Raw genomic sequence first — 23912 nt, 5'->3', positions numbered from 1 at the left:
TCTAAATTGGTTGTACTTGTCACTTCATGTTCTCAACTATGCAATATTGCTACATTATGTGGTCCAAATGTATGCCTTCCGACCATACTAAGCGTTATTCTCCACAACACCCTTGATTACATTTGCAGCCTGCTATGATACCATGTTGAATTCGGAGGATTGCTGTAAATGTTCTATGCACTACCATATTCTTGGTGCGTATTTTCCAAATGGAAGCAACCTCTTATTTATAATGAGCAAAGGTTAAGAAAAAACATGTCCCTTCATGGGACATGTCTATTTGTTAATTTGACAATTAATATAATAATAATATAATCATAGTTATATATATTATATAAATTTCTCTCATATAATAAACTTATATGCAATCATATCTCATATATAATTATATATAGCCATAGTTTTATCCGATTGAAGCTACCAAACATCAACAAAAAGTTAGGATTCTCTCATGGTTTCTTTTTTTAGTTGAAAATTAGAGTTTGAGGGTGAGGCATGTCATAGGGAAGGAGCCTAATGTGCTAATTGTGGTGCATGGAGGAATGGAGTTGGCATCAAGGGATGGTGTTGCATGCAAAATTTTGAAGCTTCAATGGACAAAGAAGTGAGAGTAGGTGATGTCTAGGAGGCATTGAAATATCCCAAACTAGATATTTACTCGTTTTCTTTTTCAACAATATATTTAGGACTTAAACTTAGGTAGATGTATTACAAAACACAATAGAAACTGGTAGATTTACCAATAGATATTAACCCATTTTTTCTCAAAATAAGATTCAGGATTCAAGCATATCGAAATGTATTACAAACCAACAAAATGAAACTAGTAAACTCTCATAAAACTCCTTAAAAAAACATTATTGCATTTTATAGCAGCAATACAATAACCAACATTCAAAATCCAATCTTAAACACAAAATTTATAGTTGGATTGAAACACTAAGATAAGAAACTGTAAGTGCATATGAGACACCTGAACCTATAAGCGCATACGAGACACTTGAAGTGACGTCGACGTCCCCATGGACAATAGGTTTGCATCCATTGTCTGCCGACACGAGGGGCTACTTCCTCACACTAGCTTACAGCTAAAACTTTTCGAATACTCCTTGTCATCTTTAGCCCACTTTGAATATTAAATTGACCTTTTATAATAAGAGTCCATGCTTTCATAGTCAATTTTAGTATCATATAAATGTATCCTTTAAAATTTCTAATGTCCCAAAAAAAGGGACATTACAAATCTCCCCTCCTTGAATGACGACAAAGAATATTTAGGAGCCGAGATCAAAGAAAAGGCAAAAATCCTAATTGCTTAATTGAGATTTGGTTCCCACCATTTGAGATGTGAAACTGGTAGATGGAAGGTCCCTAAGAAGGAGTGGGAGGACAAAATTTGTAGATTTTGCAACGAGGGTGTGGTGGAAACAGAATGGCGCTATTTGAAGGATTGTACAACATATGAAGACATTCGCAACCAACACAAAGAAACGTTAAAAGTGAACAACATAAAATACCTTTTCGAAGGACCGACTCCTCAAGGGGGCCATTTTACTTATGCAGATTCACAACAAAAGAGATAGGTTGGAGAAACCACATTAGATTGACTAGGAGTTTTGTGGGTCCCTTAGGCTTATGGCCTCATGGACGTCATTAAAAATCTTTCATTCATTCATTCAAGCAATTAGTACTAGGATCCCATATGAGTCAGCAGGTCACTCTGCAGCCCAAATTGAAAACAAATCTGACCATATTGTGAGGCAAGTTGTCACTCTGCAATCCATCTATCAACTGGATCCTTGGATCTCATATAACTCTATGAAATAACGCTACACCTGTGAACTGTACAACTTTGATCATCACTGCATCCAGCCTCAAACTAAATAAAACTACAACAAAGTCCTTAACAAGCCATAGATACATACGATCAACACTTGGATCCTAATCCCTATTGTCATAACCAACCGATATGATAAGGTACTATATATCAATGAACAATGCATAACCCAGTAGATGGTGACAACCCGACCTAAATAGATGATGTAAGAAACAAGCCGCTCAAAAACTGAAAATAGCACCATGGGCGCCTCAAATACCATATTGTTGTCATCAAACTGGAGAACCTCTGGGTACATAGGTACTATGAATAAGAGTGAAGCTGACAAACCGTTCTTTGTGATTGAAACATAACTCTCATCAATACTCAACCAAGATCTATCCAATGGCTGATGTAGGAAATCCATCCAACTCCTGTATGGGGTGAAATTGGAAACCATATTTGGACTAATCTAATGACTAGTGACAATAGTCAAATCACTACTCCCATCTAGTGATCCAGATTCACTGCTAGGAACTTTACCAAGATCCAATATCCTAAAATCAAAATCATCCTCTTCATGGCAATCAAAAGGAGTTCCCTCTTTTATCACAAAAAGGGGATTATCAGAGGTCCAATCAACAACAACTTCAAACAAAGTGCTGTCTACAAGCTAAATGTGATATGAAGTTTTGATGCTTGATCATTTGGGGCAACTATCCAAGTCATATGTCTGCTGAATGCTATCAAGTTCATCAATGACTTCTTGAGAAAACTCCTGCCTCACTTTACCCTCATGTTCCTGAGAGTGATTCGTGACCCTTATGACCCTGATATGATTTTTTGCTTCTTAAAGAGAAAATTGAGTTTCATCCAATGCCTCATGAGCATACTTAACCTCCCTGTTGAGCTCCTTAATCTCATTCTTTTCTCTATTTCACTAATCAACATATATTTCAGCAACCTTAAGAATATAATCCCTATCGAACAACAAATATAAATACTTTGATTTCACAGTTTCAAAAGCTATTTTGACCACCTGCAAATCAGCAATAGGCCAATCTTCTTCCACTTCCCTTTGAGCCTTTCTATAAAGATCCTCAACAAACTTGTGAGTGCTATCATAACGTACCAAAGACTTCACAACCAAGTCTTCACTAACCTTCAGCTGGTTCTTTAAGGTATGCATTTCATTATTGTCCTGTTGAAGTGGTTCATCATCTTGTAGTGTCATCTTAGGTTGTTCCTCTAAATTTATGTCATGGGTATCAGAAATATATGGTTCATCATACAAAAATTCCAATCTACTATTATCTCATGTGCAATCGACCTCATCAACCTACTTGTCAAAGCTAACTTCCAAATCACCAACGTAGAAAAATGCACCTTGTGTAACATCTTCTACGTGATTGCAAGAATGCTGCAAATCAATGGTAGTTGACTGCTCTTCTTTTTCAAGACCCTCTATTCAATGATTTTGGTCTGGCAGAAATTCTTCATACACACCATTGCCTTGGTCTTTTGTGAGGAGATCCTGAACTAATTCCAAATACTTTCTTTTTGCCACATCAATCTTATTTTGTTGCTCTAGATGAATCCATGTAATCACTGAATGATAAACCATTCTGAATTTAGGTAGGAAGTTCTTTATACTATCTATAAATGTTGAGTATTTTTGCTTTTATATCGGATTCAAAATTCTGAGCTAACTACTCTTGTAGCTTCATAGTACCTTTCCTAATTTTGTCCAGGCTTCGTATTTTTTCCATAGCTAGACTACTTGCCTTGGTACTGGTTCTTTGTGAAATTATTAGAATATGGAATAAATTGCAACATGTTACTGGTCAAAATTTAACTGAGCCTTTCTCACCAGAGGGAGCTTGACATATTTGTCTCGCTGTTTTGATATCTAAGTTCAGTTATTGAGTGGTACTAAATGTTGTAGATTGCTTGTGGCTGTAGGGGTAAAGTATACACCATCAGAATTACCACTGTGTTGTTACAAACTTACAGCTTCTTAAAGCAATGACCAGCAACTTCAAGCTCGTCAATTAGTACTCTGTGAACTATGTTTGCTTCTTCTGTTGAACTTGTTCCTTTGAAGTTTGCTTGCCCATTAGTTTGCAAATTTCTAGATTTTTCTATAGAATTGACACTTGCTCCAGCTTGTATGAGAAATAATATGATCTCTTCGTATCCTTTAGGTGCAGCCAAATGCAAAGCTGTCCTTCCATCATAGTCAGCCCAAATTGGATCTTCACCAGCCCTAATTAAATTCTTTAGATGATATAAATCACCATGGTAAGCAACACTTTTTACTTGTAAAGCTAACTCAGCTTCTTGTTTTGCAATTAGAAGAGTGATATCTGATTCCAGTTGCTTGATTCTCAGATCTGTTTCTTTTCCGTCAAGGAGGTTCGTTAGGACCTGTCACCCATCTTTGAAATGAAGCTGAAGAATATTTATAAAAGATTGTCTTTCTAGTCGCAACAACCTACACAACTCACAAACACAGATTGTGTATGGTTGTGGAATCTTGCAGAGCACAACAATTTCACCAAATACACACTGTGGTTCAAGCCGTGCAATAGTCTCCTCCAATCCATCTGCAAGAGCAAGTACCTCTTATTAACCAAGAAAAGTCACTTGGTTGAAAAATATCAATATCTTTTCGCTAGAAAATCTTCTAACTTCAATAGCCCTCTCCACTCCTAAGTCTCATAAAAAAGCCAATAATGATTGCTAGAACCCCTATAAATTCCCACAAATGACCTCATAATGCAGGGAAAAACATATCACCACGGTATCACCAAATCATCCCAAATCTGCTCTCAACAATGGCGCTCTTCTTGTTCTTGGGGTAACTTTCCACTTCTCAACTAACACCTTCTTTATGTTTGGATAATTGGAAACTATAGTGGAAAAACCAGCATCAGTTATAAATTGGTAGTAAACCATATGGCAGTATTTTACCAGATAACCCACACCAATATCAATGATTTTTCGACAATGGGACAGAACAATGTCCTTTAGATGTGAACAACTTTCACCCAATGTAGCCAATCCCACGTCACCAACATTCTGGCACACGCTGATGTCCAGATGAGTTAGAAGATGACAACCCTTTGATATAGCAGAAACTCCAATATCCCCCACCCGATGGCAACCACTAACATTCAATCGCCATAGAGAAGGACAACCTCGCCCAATCGAGATGAGTGCAACATCTCCAATTCTGTCACAAAACCAAAGACTTAAGTCATGGAGATTCCTACAGTTGCTTCCAACAACAATGATGCCTTTATCTCCAACTTGTAAGCGTTGTTACTTCAAAACGTAAAAGTTCTTTTTACTTAACACCCAAGGACTCTCTGACGACAATTTGCAAGTTCATGGCAAGAGAAGCTATTTCTGGCACGATAATCATACATCTAAAACCACCACAATAATGAGATTATTCGATATTTTAATCTCGAATTATAGGCAACTGACAGAGATATGTCAAAATTCACGACACCATTTACTATTCCTCTAGCGGTTACTAAGAAGCAATGATATTGTGCCAGGGACGTTTCTCCAAATGGCTCCTCAATGCTAATGATGCCTTTGGTATTCTTTTTTCAAACCTAATAACAGTAGTTAAATATGGTATTGTTCAAATGTCTGCCTTAAACTCCATGATTTGCCATAGTACATAAACCACCTCTTACGCGACATCTAATTTTGTCTTTCATGTTATTTTTCCAAACAAAGAGAACAACTATGCATTAGGAGGCTGCATAATACATAGGTAACTGCTAGGGGATAAACATTGATCACATACATACTCGGTTTCCAATTGGAGAACGCCGACAGTTGAAAGAGAGTTTGCCCTGTACATTGTCGTGAGAGGTCATTGTTAGACCCTCTGGAGCGTTCTTGCAGTTATCTCTAGCCCACGTATATTGTTTCTTTCACCATCTACTACCTGTTATCTCCATCTCGAGGGAGTTCCGTGTAGTGTGTCTACTGTGGGACGAGCATATAGTGCCAACCGCTGCTTCCAATCTCCTAGGTTAATCCTTGCTTGTGGATGTCTGTATGCCAATTGGATTTCTTGGACCACCCAAATGTATCATATCCCACATATACTAGCTCGTCTCACTGTTAAGACCGGACTGGCGAAGTCTTGGGCGCAGTTATGTTTGGTGTCCATAGGCGTAAAAACGTCTACACTGCTGTTATGGCTAATGTAGTATGGAGAATACTGGTATTAGTATTAATTCCACCTTCACTTATAACTTGTGTTCTCTTTGTCTCGCCACCCCACTGATAGCTGTCAACCAGAGCTTATCCCAGCAGTCTAATTGTGACTGTAAGTGCTGATAGGACATTGATAGAACAATGGAAAAGTCGTGACTGGTCTAGTGCCGATACCTATCTGGCAAAGTCTACTCCCAAACTCCAACTGTTTCCTTCAAGATGATCTGATTACCATTGTAGGTTATTACTACTACACTCGCATTCATTTAATACACTTCAAATGTATAGGATATGTGGCCCACATTTTCTCCAACTGTTATATCCAAAAATTCTAACATACCTACATTATCTTGTCGTCTCCATGCTCATAGTAGGTCTATTGAGCTCACGTGTTTCTCTGCAGTCTTCTTACTTGAAACTTGTTGAAATCTCCAAGAGGGTCGGGGCTATGCCCAACTTCTCTAAATTTTCTTAAGGGTTTTCATCCCTATAATATTTTAAGAAATGTTGATAATATAACCTTTTCCCAAATCAGGTTTTAAAATTCGAAACTGCAAATGAAACCTCTGATCAAACTCAACAAGATGGCAAGGTCAAAGCTCTGATACCATTGAAATATCCCAAATTGGATATTTACTCGATTTCTTTTTCAACAATATATTTAGTGCTTAAACTTAGGCAGATGTATTACGAAACACAATAGAAACTAGTAGATTTACCAATAGATGTTAACCCGTTCTTTCTCAAAATAAGATTCAGGATTCAAGCATATGGAAATGCGTTACAAACTAATAGAATGAAACCAATAAACTCTCATAAAACTCCTTAAAACAATGTTATTGAATTATACAACCGCAATACAATAACCAACATTCAAAATCCAATCTTAAACACAAAATATACAGTTACATTGAAACACTAAGATAAGAACCTGCAAGTGCATATGAGACACTTGAAGTGACGTCTCCACAGACAATAGGTTAGCATCCACCGTCTGTCAACACAAGGGATTACGTCCTCACACTGGCTGAAAGCTGAAGCTTTCGGAATACTCTCGCAAGAGAGAAACTGAAATTTGAATAATAAACCAAACATGCCAAACGAAAGAGTCTCTTCTCCTTTTATTCTCATAGTTGTGAATCTTCGACTTCCCTCCTGGCTTTTTGTCTTATCTCTCCTTGTCATCTTTAGCCCACTTTGAATATTAAATTGACCTTTCATAATAAGAGTCCACGCTTTCATAGTTAATTTTAATATCATATAAATGTGTCCTTTAAAATTCCTAATGTCCCAAAAAAAGGGACATTACAAGCATGGTTGTAGGGGGGAGATTGATTTATTGATGGAGGTGCAGGAGAGAGCATTCTAGGAAGAGGAAGTCTACAATTCTGATAGAAGACAAGTAAGTGGTGGAGGGCATGATTGGATGGGGAAGTTAAAAACCTTCACAAAAGTAGAGAGAGAGAGAAGTGGACTTCGAAGGATATGAATGCTAGGAAGGGGAACTTGGCAATTCCAAAAACTTGCATAGACTTAGAGTTCCTAAGCCTCCATCCTTGAAATCTTGGAGGGATTAGGTAGATGCCTAGAAGATGAAGGGGTGGAACATACACAGAAAATGGGATCAAGGGGAATATGTAAGTTAGGAATATTACGAAGTAATTGGTAAAATACTTGCTTGTTATTAAAAGAGACCGAAAGGTCAATATATACAAAAGAATAAAACGATATTTCTTTAGAAAAAAATCATAAAGAATAGAAACATTCTAGTCTAGCTGAGAAAGCTAAAAAAACTGCAGCTAACTAAAGCTAACTAGATATTTACAATAGATTACCATTAACTAATAATAGGCAATTATCTATTATCGTAATACCCTCCCTTAATGGTTAATCTATCTAGAACACCAAGTTGTCCTCTGAATTTGACAAACTTATTAGGACCAAGAGGCTTGGTGAGAATGTCTATTGTCTGATTTGTGGTAGGAACATACTGCAGATTTATTGTGTCGTCTTCAACCAGCTGTATTATGTAATGACAGTGAACATCCACATGCTTGGTTCGTTAATGCAAGACTGGATTTTGTGCTAACTTGATAACACCTTCGTTATCAACAAATAGAGTAGTCGGTCCTACTAGTGACAACTGCATATCCCCAAGCATCCAACGAAGCCACACAGCTTCACATCTTGCCTTAACAATCTCTTAGTATTTGGCCTCTATAGAGGAGAGAAAAACTGCCTGCTGCTTCTTACTAGTCCATGTGATTGCACTTGATTCCAAATTGAACACATATCCAAAAGTTGACTTTTCATCATCAACAAAGCTTGCCCAATTTGAATATGTGAACCCATTGAGTTTAGGATTAGAACTTCGAGAGTATAGAAATCCATAATCTGAAGTGCCCTTCACATAACGAAGCACACGCTTTTCTACCATCCAATGATCAACCTTAGGAGCTTTCATAGAGCGTAAGATATAGCTGACTGCGAAGCTGATATAAGGCCTAGTAGCAGAGAGGTAGATGAGGTTGCTTACTAGTTGCCTGTATGTATTATCATCAATAGAAGGAGAACCGGACTTTGCGGATAACTTGAGACCTTTCTCCATAGGTGTAGATGTAGGCTTGCAATCCTGCATACGAAATTTGTCTAATAGGGCCTTGACATATTTGGACTGAGAGATGAATATAGCAGAAGACTATTGCTAAACCTCAACACCTAGGCAATAATGTATAGGCCCAAGGTCAGTCATATTAAAAGGCTGACATAAATTCTGTTTGATTCCTTAAATCAAAGATGTCAAACTGCCAGTGATGATCAAATCATCCACATAAATAACCAGAGGGATGATGTCACTATCAATAGTCTTGATGTACAGATTTGAGTTTGAAGAACTCCTCTTGAAGCCTTGATCATTGAGGTACCTATCAATTTTATGTACCATGCCCGAGGGGCCTGCTTCAAGCCATAAAGAGCTTTTACCAATCTAAGAACCTGATGGTCTTTACCAGCAACCTTGAAACCAGGAGGCTGTGTCACGTAGACCTCTTCATGGAGATCACCATTCAGGAAAGCACTCTTGACGTCCATCTGATGGACCTTCTAGCCAAGTTGTGCTGCCATGGCTAGGACTAATCAGATGGTGCTCATCTTTGTAGTAGGAGCAAAGGTTTCCTCATAATCAATGCCCTGACTTTGAGAGAAGCCCTTCGCAACTAAATGAGTTTTGTACTTATCCGAAGTACCATCTGATTTGTATTTGATTTTGTAAACCCATTTGCAGCCAATGGGTTTCTTCCTTGGTGGAAGATCAGAAAGGACCCAGATGTTCTTCTTTAGTAGGATTTGGTGTTCAGATGTCATGGCTTGTTCCGACTTTGAAATTTCTTTAACCTCGTAATATGTGTGAGGTTTAAACACAATGTGAATGTTGGCTATGAGGGAAAAGTTAACAGACTTTGTAGTTTTGCTCTTTTTTCGAGCAGTTCTCCCATCAATGAGCTCATCATCACGAAGATCAGCAAGTGTCTTAGCCCACGACTTAGGCTGGAGAGGAGAATGATCAACATTAGTATCTGGAGATGCTTGGTGATCAGGTTCCTCATTAGAAGAATTGGAATCAAACTTAGGTCAAGCATCTACAAATCGAGGTGATCCTACAGGAGATGCTGGAGGTGTCTATACAGGGATCACTGGTATAACTGGAGTTGTAGGAGCTACTAGAGGCCTCTTATCAGGTGGACCTAATGGAAGCCGAACTCCCAATTCATGAGCTTTCATATGTTGATCTGTTGGATCCGAAATAGGAGAAACAGGCATGAAAGGTCCTCGCTACTTATCAAAGACTACATCACGACTGTAGATGAGACGAGATGTCTCAACATCAATCACGCGATAGACTTTGTGAAGATTGCTGTATCCAACAAGCATGAGTTTCTGACTCTTGGCATCCAACTTGGTGTGTGATGCATCAGCGATCCAAACAAAAGCAAGGGAGCCAAAAACCTTCAAGGGACTGATTCTAGGCTTGCGACCTGACTAGGCCTCTTTCGGAGTTTTACATTTGTCTGCCACAGCGAGTGATTGGTTCAACAGATAAAATGTAGTGTTAACTGCTTTTGCCCAAAACTTCTTTGGAACATATATGTGTTCAAGCCATCTTGGTGATTGTCCAGTTTCGACATTCAACTACACTGTTCTGTTGTGGTGTGTGGGGTGTGGTTAGTTGGTGTTTGGTGCCATGTGTATCCAAGAAGCTAGAGAAAATATTAGAACAAAATTCCCCCCCCCCCCCCCCCCCCATTGTCTGATCTAAGAGTAATAATAGATTTCCTAGACTCTTTTTCAAGTAAAGGTTTAAACTTTTGAAATACAAGAAATGCATCTGATTTCTTTTTAAGAAAATACACCCACATTTTTCTATTGAAATCATCAACAAACAATAAAAAATACTTGGACACAAGAACAAAAGGAGTGGCCATAGGGCTGCAAATATCAACATGAACAAGCTGAAGTACTTGAGAAGGTTGTCATGACTCGCCACTGGTGAAAGGTGTGCGATGTTGCTTCCCAGCCTGAAATACATCACAAACTCCAAGCTGTTGAGTCTGAATCTCTGGCAATCCAAGAACAAGCTCATCTCGAGCAAGTTGTGAGAGATAATGCATATTTAAGTGACTATATCATTGATGCCAAAGTATGCTAACAGAAGACTATCGAGCAGCCTTAGCTAAGTCCTGAGAATCACTAGAATCACTAAATTTGAAAAGACCATGATCCCCAAGATCCACTGCAACAGTAGACTGAGTCGCCTGATCGATGATGGTGAGCAGGATGTTTGGAGCCCTCCGACTACCAAAGTCAGGGTGGCAAATGCAGGATCGGATTATATAGATGGCAGGTGGCCCTACTATTTGCCAAGGTGACATCCAAGTGTGGAGAATGTTGCAGTAGCTGACTGACTTAGAGTAGATTTAGTTCCATCCTTGGAATGTAGTACACATTGAGGAAAATGAGATTCCTCCCAGTAGACTGAATCTGAATGTTTCCTTTGTTGACAACCATGTACTCTTCTCCACCACCAAAAATAACAATCTGAATAAGGTTGATAGTCAGTAAGCCAGTCTCTGCGGTGAGTGAAATGACGAGAGGCACCTGAAGTAATGTACGAAGCAGACGACTTCACATGAACTGCATGTCTTTTAGCCATGAAGTTGTAAAAGGCAGACTTTGTCTACTCAGTGTGCTCTGCATTGTTTGCTTTGGGCTGTGAACCCGATTGCTTAGATTGTGTAGTTGAGCATTTCCGACATTTAACCTTCACGTGTCCACACTTGTGGCAGTCTAAGTTGCTGATTCGGGTTCAGGGACGGATTCAGGTTCAGGGTTCGGGCAAATTTTTTTTCCCATTTGGGTTCTTGGGTGTGTTCACGAGTATATATGTATGCAAAAAGAAAGAGAAACATGCATAGTTGTAAAACTAACTTACGAAGTCATTTCATAGTATGAATATATCAATATTACTTGATCAATGCCAAATGTCAAAGATAAACATTAAATACTCACTCATTAATCAATGTTAATATTGTAAAGAAAATCAACATTGAAAATATTAAAAAAATGATATTTTAATGTAATTTGAAACACTTTTATGGCCCATAGTCCCAATTAGGGACCCTGCCTGGACTCGGATCTGAACCAAGCACGAATCCGAACTCAGACGAATCCGGATCTGGACCCGAGCTCCAGGGTCCGAACTCGGTAACTAAGGTGGCAGTAGTTGCATTGAATATGCTTCTTTCGGGAACCATCTGATGCTTGAGCATAAGACTTCTGTTGAGATGGCTATTGAAACTTGCCTTTATCCTTCTCAAAGGATTTAGCAACAAAGGTTTGTTTTATGGAGGTGGAGGTGGAGCTGCTACCAAATTGTTGTTTCCACCACCGCTCTTGTTGAGGCAGTAGTGTACAGAGATCAGTGAACTTCAAATCAACACCAGAAGGCGTGATGTTGAGAGTCAATAAAATGCTCATAGGACTTTGGTAAACTCTGAAGAGTGATAGCCACAATATCCTCTTCCTCCATCTTGCTACCGATGGCAAGCAACTGATCACGGATTTTTTGAATTCTATTCAGGTGTGCTTGGAGCGAGGTTCGTTTATCCATGACAATAGAAAACAAAGTGTTCTTTAGAAAGAAAGCTCTGCTTTTGTCAGAAGTCTTATGAAGACCTTTGAGATGTGTTTAGATATTGGCAGCTTTCTTGCCGTATGTAATTTGAGAAAGTTGATCATCAGCCATGGATAATTTAAGAAGCATCATCGTCTCTCGATTATTTAGATCCCATCTATCTTGATTAGGACCAGAAGTAGTCGGATGCTTTGTAACACCCATAACAAGTTGATCGGTGTTCCGATATTCAAAAATTGCTATGATCCGTTGCTTCCAAGTGCCATAATTTCAACCATTAAATTTGGAGTTGTGCTTGAGTAGAATGTTTGTCAGAGATGCCATGGCACGTTTTGCAATGAAAAGACAAATTTTTGAAGGCACGTTCTTGGAGGCAAAAAAACTGAAGACCCAATAAATTCAAAGAGTGACCCAAAAGAGAGCTCGAAAAACTCAGAAGGAATATGATGTCATTTTCTAGATCTGTTGGCTCGAAAATCGAGGCACCCAAAAAAATTGACAACCCAGTTGAGCTCTCGGAAAGCCTAGTAAGAATTTGAAATCATAATGTTTTTTCGAGCTTAGAAACTAGGGTTTCGAAGAAAACCCTAGCTGGCGGCCATTAATGGTCGAAATTGTAGAAAAATGGTGTTTTGCATGCAGAAAGATGCCTGATTTGTGGTCACACAGTTGGTTTGAGGTCGTCAATGACTAGGGGGAGCAAAAGTGACACCATAGAGTGTTTGAAGCGTGCGTGAGGGATCAAATCGACGGCCAAAACGTGATCAGCTGTGAGCTCGAGTTGCTCGCGTTTTTTTCCTGTGATCAGCTGCAAGAAAATGTTTGCTTACAATCATGAATAACAGAAAGAACACCCAAGGAAACACTCATAATAAAGGTTAGTGGCAAACGAACAACCAACTAAAAATCGCGATTTGCAGATGGTCGGGATTTTCAGGTTGGAAGCAGAATTCACGTTTTTCTTTCAGACTTGTAAGCTCGAGCCAAGATCACAAGCAAAACGAAACCCTAGATGAATCAGAGATTGTTTGAGTTGTGATAAATTTGTGATATTTTTCTCTAAAAACCCTAGTTGGGTTTATGTGAAAAATGTCAGAAATAATTTCAAAAATATTAACAAATAATTTCAAAAGAAATTATAAATTTTTCGAAAAAACATGAAGTATTGGCTCTGATACCATATTATGAAGTGATTGGTAAAATACTTGCTTGTTATTACCAGAGACTGAAAGGTCAATATATACAATAGAATAAAACGATGTTTCATTAGGAAACGATCATAAAGAATAGAAACATTCTATTCTAGCTAAGAAAGCTAAAAAAGCTACAGCTAACTAAAGCTAACTAGATATTTACGATAGATTACCATTAACTAATAATAGTCAATTATCTATTATCGTAATAACGAAATGGGCATTTTGATCCACCACATGAAGCGCTGAATAAGGGAACATGAAACCCTATTAGGGATCCATCATTAGGATGAGTGGATTGCAAACCGGGTTTACTAAATAGTAATAATATGAAGAAACATTAATGAGGAAACAGGTTTAGCAAAAAGAAGTGCATGTATATGATGCAGACCTAATTAAACCTCATTAGCTGATAATGGCTTCTATCGATAGGCAAAAACTATCATGTTGATGAACATGTCCTATAAAAGGTGTCACTTGATCCACAAACGAATAGCATATCACCATACTCATTCATTCTCACTTGTCTTTTGTTGTATTAATGTTCTATATTCAGTATGTAGATATTGCATATTATTTTATATGTGAGTGTAGATGTTTGTAATTTAATTTAATATTTGCTTTATAGAAAGGGTTGAGCATGGCAAGATCATTTACTTTATATTTCAAGCTACGTCTAATAAACTGCTTATTGGCTGCAGAATATTATTCAAGGTGATGGAGAGCATGTCATTGAGGAATATGTTCGCAGAAGATCTATTGGAAATCATTCTAACAAATATGATTCTCCAGGTGAACCTTTGCAAATTGATAAGAAACCACAGACATCTTTAAGTACACCGGAACCTATACAAATCTACAAGAAACCTGAAGTATCTTTAAGTACACCAAAACCTATGCAAATGTACAAGAAACCTGAAGTTTTTTCAAGCAAACCAGTAGCTGGGAAAAATAAAAAAAAATCAACACCGGGCACACAATCTTTAAAAAATGCTAGTTTTACATCAAAAGATAATCAGCATGGTGTTGCTGGCAACAACAGAAATCTCAAGGAGCATACTGATGATAGTGTTGCTAAAATAAATAATCCTATACACTATAGGCAGCGTGTGAAATGTGACTGTCAAGCTAGGGAGCACAAGTTGGTGAACAATTGCCTTGGATGTGGCAGGATTGTTTGTGAAAAGGAAGGTGAAGGCCCTTGTATGTTTTGTGGGAGAAGTGAAATTTTGCACCGTGATAGCCTATCAAAACATTTCAGAGGTCCTGCAGAAGAAGCAGAAGATAGAGCAATTATACTGAAGAATAAACTTTTGGAACAGGACCGCAAGGGAAATCTGCACAGAACCATTATTGATGATCAAAACTATATGTTTAATATTGAAGAGAATACTTGGATGAGCCCTGAGGTATGTATTCCAATATTAATATTTGATCTCAAAAAAAGTTAATTGTCATTGTAGGATATTTAGGCGTATCTTAATTTTCTCAGCTTTACTGAATTGCATAAAGTTTTACTTTTGGAATTCCTTTTTCTGATTATCTGATAATATCTAATGAGCACATGACAGTATAGTTAAAATGCATACCTTGATCTGCAAATGTAACAAAAACAGCAAAAGGTGAAATTATCTTCAAAGATTGACTATATGTGTAGCTTCTACTGTACAACATTACATGCACCTATTTACATGTTTATCTCTTCTGAAAAACTGGGTTCCCAGTTGTGTGTAAAATATTCTGTGTTGACCATCTGCTGTAAACAGCATTAGACTTCAGTTGTTCTGGAAGCACCATAATTTGAAACAATGAAACAAATACTTGTTTTGTTCTTCAATTTTTCTTGTATGTTTCCAAATGATTTTCTGTGAACTGTTGATCCAGCAGATCCAGTATTACAGTGAAGACTTCTGGATTAGATTGTGTTCAGATTTTTTCATGCATCTCTTGCTCTCTTTCTGCCTGATGATGGATCACGTAATGTGATTCAAAACTTTGATGAAAAAATCTCAACACAATCTAATCCAGAAGCCTTCACTGTAATTATAATGGATTGTGAAAATTTGATTTCTATGAGATCCAGTGTTGTCCCTTTTCCTCTTTCCTACACTTGAAGTTGTCACATGCTTACTATTTTGATTATGTTAACAGATTGTTTTGTTGTACTTGTCATGGATGTCATTTTTTCACACAACTTAAGAATCCTTGCATGTTGTGTTGCAATGTATGTCTACCATTGAGCACCTGATGCACAATCATGAAATGATTTTGCTGTGTGTGGCAGGAAAAGAAGAATCAGCAATTAATTCTTGATGAAGCTGAAAATGCAAGGAAAAATAGAACAGTTTTTAGGCTGGGTGCAGATATTGGAGAGGTTGGTTTTCTATAAACCTGTCTTATTTTCATCTGCCTCTGTGCATTGGTGATGCATTTATTATTTTTTCACCAAACAACAAATTAGAGATCTGGATAAATGTTTGGGACAAACATGTTGAAAGTAGAAAAGTTACAAATGCTATGTGTACAGTGTACGTAAGAAAACAATAAGATTATATATTCAACGGAATAATTGTTAATTGCATTTCAGATGTATTTTCCTTTTTGTATTCAATAAGAGGAGAGACATCAATAAAAATGAGTCATTAAAATGAAGGTGAGAATAAGGTGTCTTTATTGAAATTCAATGTCATTTTTATATATCATTGAATTTTATTTATGCCATTACAATCTCTTTATTAATAGTCCAGTCTTGTAAAATTTAGATATGAACTTGAATATTCTAACCATATAATTTGGTAGACAAGTCAACAATATAATGTGTAACAGTCCCCTTAATGTCCTTTTAGGTAACCTCATAAAAAAAAATTTAAAAAATTATTACCAAAACGAAACATCCACTGTTTTCCAAGTGCATATATGTCAGCACATATGCATTAGTCTCTTAAAATCTCATTGTCTAGATTTGCCAGGCCTAGCATTGTGTGCTTCTTATATCTTCTTGTATTTGCCTTAATTTTTGATGCACTTTACCTTATGTTTGTCTGAGCCAAAATAAGCAGTGCTTTCTGAGGAATTTAAATTTGTAAGCTTTGTTTTCTGCAATTCAAATTCAGAACAACAAATCTTTTGTAAACTTTTAAATAATATATATTTTCAAATATTTATCGGATCGTCTTCTTACTGATCCTTTCAATATGTGGATTTCCTTTTTAATGGAGATTTTAAAGCTCGTAAAATCTTGTGTTTAATATTTTAAAAGAGAGCTTTGTTTGTATATATTTCTCATCTTCAAAACTAAATCCATTTTTTATGTTCAAACTTTTGAGTGAATGCTTTCTCTCCACATGTTTCTAGGGTTCTGTCTGCAACCTTGGAACTAAAAAATGTACCATAGTGGTATAGTCCGGGTACCTTTCCATGGGCGTTGATAACACAGCGAATTTTTTTCTCAATCAAATAATAGGAGAGACATTAATAGAAATGAAGGTAACTATAATGTTTCATTATCGTAGTGCTGTATTTATATCTGTAGTGTCCCCTATTGGAACTGGACTTGATTTATTTTAAAATTCCCAACGAAGATTTGGATTTGTGCTTGGAAACGACAAGTTACTCTCTGTAATATTCCCTACAGGGGGGCTGTCAACGGTTAACAGTCAACATACATCACTATGCATTAAGTCAGATTAAATTAAGGAACAATCAATGATTCATAAGACATTTGACAGTTGACATACTTAAGCCCCAATTTCTTACTTCTCTCCTAATCATCAGCCCTAAGGAAGATGGGGAATTACTTGACATAAGGCACTTGGAAACCAATCTACAAGTAGGCTTCTTTGAGGCGTCAGGTACCCAGCCATATCTCATCTTGGGATTCACCTACCTTGGGAGTAATTACTCTGCTTCTCCTTAACAAAACCAACCTATCCTCTTAAGGGGCGATAGTGAGTGATTAAGGATTAGCCTATTAGGTTATATGAGTATACTAATATATATGCACATGCGCATGTGTAACTGATAAAATTGTTCGTACACTTATTATTAATAGATATAAATACGACAGCATATATATCATACCATATTCTGGCCCCTTAATAGAATTCAGATATGACATTCTGTAAATCAGTATTCAATTCATAGGTAAGTTGCAGGATAATTTGCTTTCACATGATGCTTGCAAGCAATATAATACAATTCATTTCCTTTGACAAACATAGATTATATGAATTCCTTTCTTATCTCTTCCCTTTGATGAGTATCAATTATACATAATAATTCTGATTCCTTCGATGATTGATTGAGTGGTGATGATTGCTTGGTTATACCGCGTATTTGGAAAGATAGGCCCCCTTGGTAAGAGATGCATTCCATGTCCCTTCATCTTTAAATCACATTAACCAGGATCAGTTTGTATTTGGTTGGTCTCGTTTGCTACTAGCTGACATTAATCATTCTCAGCACCACTTAGTCATAATATAATGTGGGCTATTAATAATAGGTTGTATAATTATAACAATCACTAGTTTACTCTTATTGATTTCTTGGGTTTGGCATAATCATTGTTTACTTATATATATTGATCACTCTGATTAGCTTCTGTTTGCACAGTCCATAGTCTTTGATCACTTAAATATCAAATTAACATATTTGATTGTCCACTGTCTTGTTGATGGATATTTGTGATTCTATTTTTGACTGTTCCTTGATGTGACATCTGATGCTTCTTCACTGGTGGCAAATCTCAACAGGCTTAACGAAGTATGTCGCCTTATGTTTTATTGATGATAAAAGATCACTCTGCCTAGTCGATGATATTCATATTGTATTTTTTGAACATATGTTTCATGCTATCCTTGACTCTAGAGTAATGCTAATGGTTGATTGGCAATGAAGGATTGATGATAGTATGATATTGGTTGATTCCCTTAATCTCTGTAGACATTTATGTTTGACTTTGGAGATATTATCTGTACCATAGTTCAAAATCTCGTTCTCTGCCACTTCTCGGTGAGGCCAAAACAAAATTTCCTGGCAAATATTAGAGAGAATTTGGAAACTTGAGAAAATATTGGGAATTTTAAAAATGCATTTTTTCCACAAAATTCAATAAGTAGATGCATGTATTGAGTTAATAAATGAGTACACAAACCGAACAAGTTGATCTAGATATATATAAATGCAATAAGGAACAAAATCACATCCTCATGTGGAATGTTGATGTAGTTAGAGACTCTAAAGCAAACTACAAATACCGAATTGTCTTTGTAAAAATATAAGAAAATACAAATGTCAAGTTCAATATGAAACTAGTCTACATCTTTCTTATCCCCCTTCAGTAGTTCTAGTAAAAACTATGGGAGAGGGAGGGGGTCTAGCAGCTCTAGCAGTAGCAGTCGTCTATGGTGGTGGTGGTGGCCCTAGCAATGACTTCTCATCCTCCTCATCCTCACTATCACTGTGCTCACTATCAATGTCCTCACTCTCATTGCCCTCCTCCTGAATTTCGTCGAGTCCCACTGTAAAATCACCCTCCTCCATAGCTTGCCTCTCCAACTCATATATGTCATGCTTGGTGAACAATGAAGGCTGCAACACACCTGTGTTGTCCAACCACCAAAAGGATCTATGTCATCCAGATCAAGTGGCTCAGCTGTTGATGACATTAACTTTCTTATGCACAACTTGAGGTTATGATGCACAAAGACAAGGTCTTCTTGCCAAGGTTGAGGAGAATAGTTTGCCCATTGCATTTTGATACACTTCCATCTTAGCCACAATGAGGTCTCTCACTGCAATGTTAGATACCATCCTCTACATGCATTCACTAAAGCCCTCCATGACCTCTCGATTGGGATCCGCATATGATGGAGAGAAGCAGTAACAAGGGTTGAGGAAATACCCTGTTGGATGAATGGGTTGGTGGAGCTGATTGCTCCACCTCCTATCAATAATATCCCATATGGACTGAAATTTTAGGCTTCCTCCCCCGTACTTATTTCTTACAACCTCTTTAGCCCTATCCATGGCCTCATAAAGGGAACCCATTGGGGATTGTTCCCCATCTACCAAGTGGAGAACTCTAACCAAGGGCTTCACCACCTACAATTGAAAAGTAGAAAACAATTATTAATTAGGGAGTAGGGTTATAAATTAATGATGAAAGACTTGATTAATAACTACAAAAAATTAAAATCATTTTTTAAAGTTTCCAAGCTACCTTCACAATTTCTATAGCTCGATCAAAAAACTGGATATCAAACACAATGCGTGCAACACTCTGTCCATCAGCCTTCTTTGAATAACTTGACTGTAGCCATTTTGGACACACAAACATCTGCCTTAAAGGAATCATATGATGAAGAACACAGTGCAACGTTAAAAGAATTGTTGCAAATCTTGTGACCGTGGATCTAACCAATTGTCTTTGGTGAGGTTTCTCATCAAGCGAAGGACCCAAGGGTGATTGTAGATATATTTTGTTATCTTCCTTGCTTCCTCTACAACCGGTTTCACCCAATCCAATTTCCCTATATTCTCCAAAAGAAGGTCAATAGCATGCTTTGCATAAGGAGACCAAAAGAGTGTGCTATGCTTTTCTTGTAAGATCCTACTTTCTGCCTCATATGCCACTGCATTGTTGGTGATTTGCACCACATTTTCAGCCCCAACCTCCATCACAACATTCTTTAGCATTAGAGCCAAAGTTTCAGCTATCTTTATCTTGTCTAAGGCATCCAAGGATTTAAGAAAGACTACTTGATCCTTGCAAGAAATTGAAAAGTTGATGATGGTACGGTTTCTTCCATCCATCCATCCATCTAAAAGTATGGTGCAACCATACTGTTTCCATTGTAACTTTTTCTTTCCAACTGCATCTTTACCCCTAGAAACAACATCTTTCAACAATCTACAAGTGCAAAATAAAAAATGAGATTATGGACACAATTTTGATTAAAAAACAATTAATATCAACAAAAATAAGTGTATTGTATAACTGTGAAAGTATTAAAGTTTGAAACAAGTAAACTAACCTCCCACTCAAGGCTGTAGGAGTAGGTGGCTAGTAGCCCTTTCCCGCCACTGTACAACTAGTCACAAAATTTAGAAAATATGGACTTGCTGCAACATTAAAGAAGGGATTGTTAAACAATCAAAAATCAGCACATTGAATGTCAAGTTACTCATGCACATCACAGTTCCATGTAGTACTCTCCAATGATGGTTATGCTCCAGGTGTGTTTCTATGCACAAAATAACCATCAATAGAAGAGTTTTGTGGTCTACTAGAACTAGCGGATGTTGAAGTTGAGCTTGAGGACTTGCCATGGGTAGGTGTGTTCCGTGTGTGGATTCGTGGGCTTTGAAAAGAGCCCACTATCCCCTCAAGTGCATCTTCTTCTTCATCAAGGGTGATTGGGATACTTGGTCACAATCCACATCATTTCTTTTGAATCATGATAATTTTTTTACCACAATCACTAGTCGTGATTAGAAAATAATAAATGATTCTTAAAAGGAAACACACCTTGCGATTCATAGATGGATGTCCTCATGGCCAATTTTTCCCTTTCTCTTTTCAACTTCTTTTCTTGCGCACTAAGCAAAGCAATCATCTCCCTTTTTATTTTCTCCATAGTCACATCAAAAACCCTTGTGTCACACTTTTCTATACTAGCAAGGTGGTACTTCAAACTAGATATTCCTCCATGAATTTGTTTTTCACATTTCATGCATATGACACTATTATACTTTGTTCCTTCAAAGGCATAATTCCATGCAAAGTCTCTAGCCCCTTTAATCTAGATGGACATTGTTACATCCCAATTTTTGACCTAATTTAGAATGTTCATATAGCTGTTGAGGTTTACATGAAGTCAGTTGATAGTTAAATTTGTTATAATCTTGTAAAATGGTAAGATGGTTAGTCGTTATAATTATTTATGATTAAATAACTTGTTATGGTAATATGATTTAACCGCGGAGAATTTCCTTATAGGAAGCACGTTGAAGGGGTAGAAGCATTGTCAGAAAAGAATTGGGCACAGGAACATCACCATCACTGGGCAAATGGGTATGAATCATGAATCACTATGGTTGAAGACCTAGCGACTTGAACATCAGGATACAATCGATGGAACTGCATGAGCTATTAAATAAACATTTAAAACATTAATTATTTAATTAAATATAATGTGTATCTCAAAGGTTTTGATGATCTTTCACAATATTATTTTAAATGTATACCTTTGTACATACAAATAGAGATAAATATAAAGTGACACCATAATTTAATGATGCCACCTCACAAATATATCTATGTGTACGTAGATAGATATAAACTATAATACTTTCGATTTATAAGCTTCAAATCTTCTTCCAACCTTTATTCATTCTTTTTTTTTTAAAAACCGATTCAACACTTGGCATTTTTAATTGGCGTTCAAAGAGCCAAGATATTCTTTATGTTACGGAAGCCAAGAAGTCACATTACTCATTATATATTTTGAAGTTGATGGAGACAGAGGGCAGCATTTTATTCTTATTTTCTTTCAACACCCGACTACCTTGTTCTTGCATATGACTTTTGTGATCATTACCTTTTTTATTTAAGAAGTCGAGGGAGAGGTGGGGGATATATATACCAAAAACCCGACTTCTATTTTGTTTCAAGCACCTAACTTTCCTCTCATCCCCGACTCCCTCTCTTATTTCCGACTTCCATTTACACCCGATTTTCTACAAATGTCAATTTGAAATCATTGTCTCCATGGCATTGCCAACTCTCTCTGCCTTGTAATGGTCTTCTTTGCAGAAGACGTGACACATCTTTACACTGGACTTTGCGCCTGAAGAACATTTGTGGAGGGGCTGAATCATAATGGCCAGCTAGGCTCATATTTTTTCCAGATTGTCATAGGTTATGTAATCAATCATGTTCCAAGCATAGCTGTTTACTTCTTATCATTTGCTACTATTTTCCAATTTTGAGAACAGCTAAACTGTAGTTATAATCATTGGATAGAACCTCTTGAGAAAGAGTTATTTAAGATGCAATAAAATCATGCTTTAAATATACAATTTGGAAATTAGAATCAATGATATTTTTGCTAGTTTTAAAGAACATATTCTTTCAAGTCACAGTTTGTGATAAGCTGGAAACATATAATATTCTTTTATCAGTTAAAGATCAACCGGAAGAGCGGGTTGCTCTGAGATTCAAACACTTGGGACTCACCCAGTTGTATAGCCAAGGAAAAGGGTCAAGAGGTGATAGAAAACAATCTGCAATTATATGAAACAAAGTCAGATGTGACATAGAAATGTTAATTATTTTAAAATAGAATCATTTAATAACTCATGCTTGATCATGTTTATTGTATTCTCCTATTGTCAAGTTGAGTGGTGTGATTAGATACCAGCATGCTCAGTGGATGACAAGATTGTGTGGGGATAAGTTATGGTTTGAGATTGGGTGGTTAAGCCCCTGACAATGTTTCCCCTTTCCACAAGATGTCAGATGTGTATCAGATAAAGATAAGTTTTGCATTCAAACATTTGTCGGAAATAGGTATATTTACTTTTATGATGTATATTCAAGTAGAAGGTAAGATTAATTGTGTTGTAACATCTTTACAGTTATTTCTTTAAAGCAACTCTTATCGTCAATATAATTGGCAACCAATTAGATAGGTTGATTTTCTAACTGAACGTGGAATATATTTATTTGTGAGAGATAGATTTATTTGATGGAATTGATATTTCAGTCTTTCATTTATAAAAATAATGAATGAGCATATCTTCTAATCTTATGTTATTTCCACAATTAAGAAATCGAAAGAAAAGGAATGGTACAGTGGTATTGACACCCCAAATGATACAGTGGTATCTGATGCCCTAAATAATCCAATTGTAATTGATGCTCAAAATAATATAGTGCTATCTAAAGCACTAAATGATATAGTGGTATTCAATGCCCTAAACGATGCAATGGTAATTGATGCCCTAAATGATATAGTGGTATCTGAAGCCCTAAATGATACACTAGTATCTGATGCCCTAAATGATCCAATGGTAATTGATGCCCTAATTGATACAGTGGTATGTGATGCCCTAAATGATATAGTGGTATATAATGGTAATTGTCATTTGATTTTGATATAATGGTATTTAATGGTAATCATCAATTTATCCTTACTGATATTTGTGGACTAATCTAGGTGATTGCAGAAGCATCCCTACAATGAGTTCTCGGTTCAAATTCCATGGTATGTAGATTTTAATTAACATAGTAAATTTATTGATGGTGTTTTCAAATGTTAGTTATGAGTTTTCCGTTTAAGTATTTGTAACTATTAATCTCATTCACATGAACATAATTGATATAATTGTTTTCCTATGAAAATGAAGTAATAACTGTAATTCTTTGAATATGTTAGTTGTTAATTAAGACCCGAAAAAAGTGGTTGTT

The 23912-nt window shown here is 36.7% G+C and overlaps 1 protein-coding gene across 1 annotated transcript in view; it reads left to right on the top strand.

The window, feature by feature from the left end:
* The window catches only part of LOC149566252 (uncharacterized), a 92940-nt gene that overhangs the window by 58013 nt on the left and 11015 nt on the right, over positions 1-23912 (top strand). The window contains exons 2-3 of the mRNA XM_089819660.1: positions 14143-14850; positions 15726-15815. Coding sequence (XP_089675786.1) covers positions 14143-14850; positions 15726-15815 — 798 coding nt within the window. The remainder of the gene's footprint in view (positions 1-14142; positions 14851-15725; positions 15816-23912) is intronic.

Source organism: Cupressus sempervirens, chromosome 3, assembly GCF_028749045.1.
Source record: "Cupressus sempervirens isolate cs-2001-9-10 chromosome 3, ASM2874904v1, whole genome shotgun sequence".
Taxonomy (NCBI): domain Eukaryota; kingdom Viridiplantae; phylum Streptophyta; class Pinopsida; order Cupressales; family Cupressaceae; genus Cupressus; species Cupressus sempervirens.
This window is presented reverse-complemented; position numbering and strand designations above follow the sequence as displayed.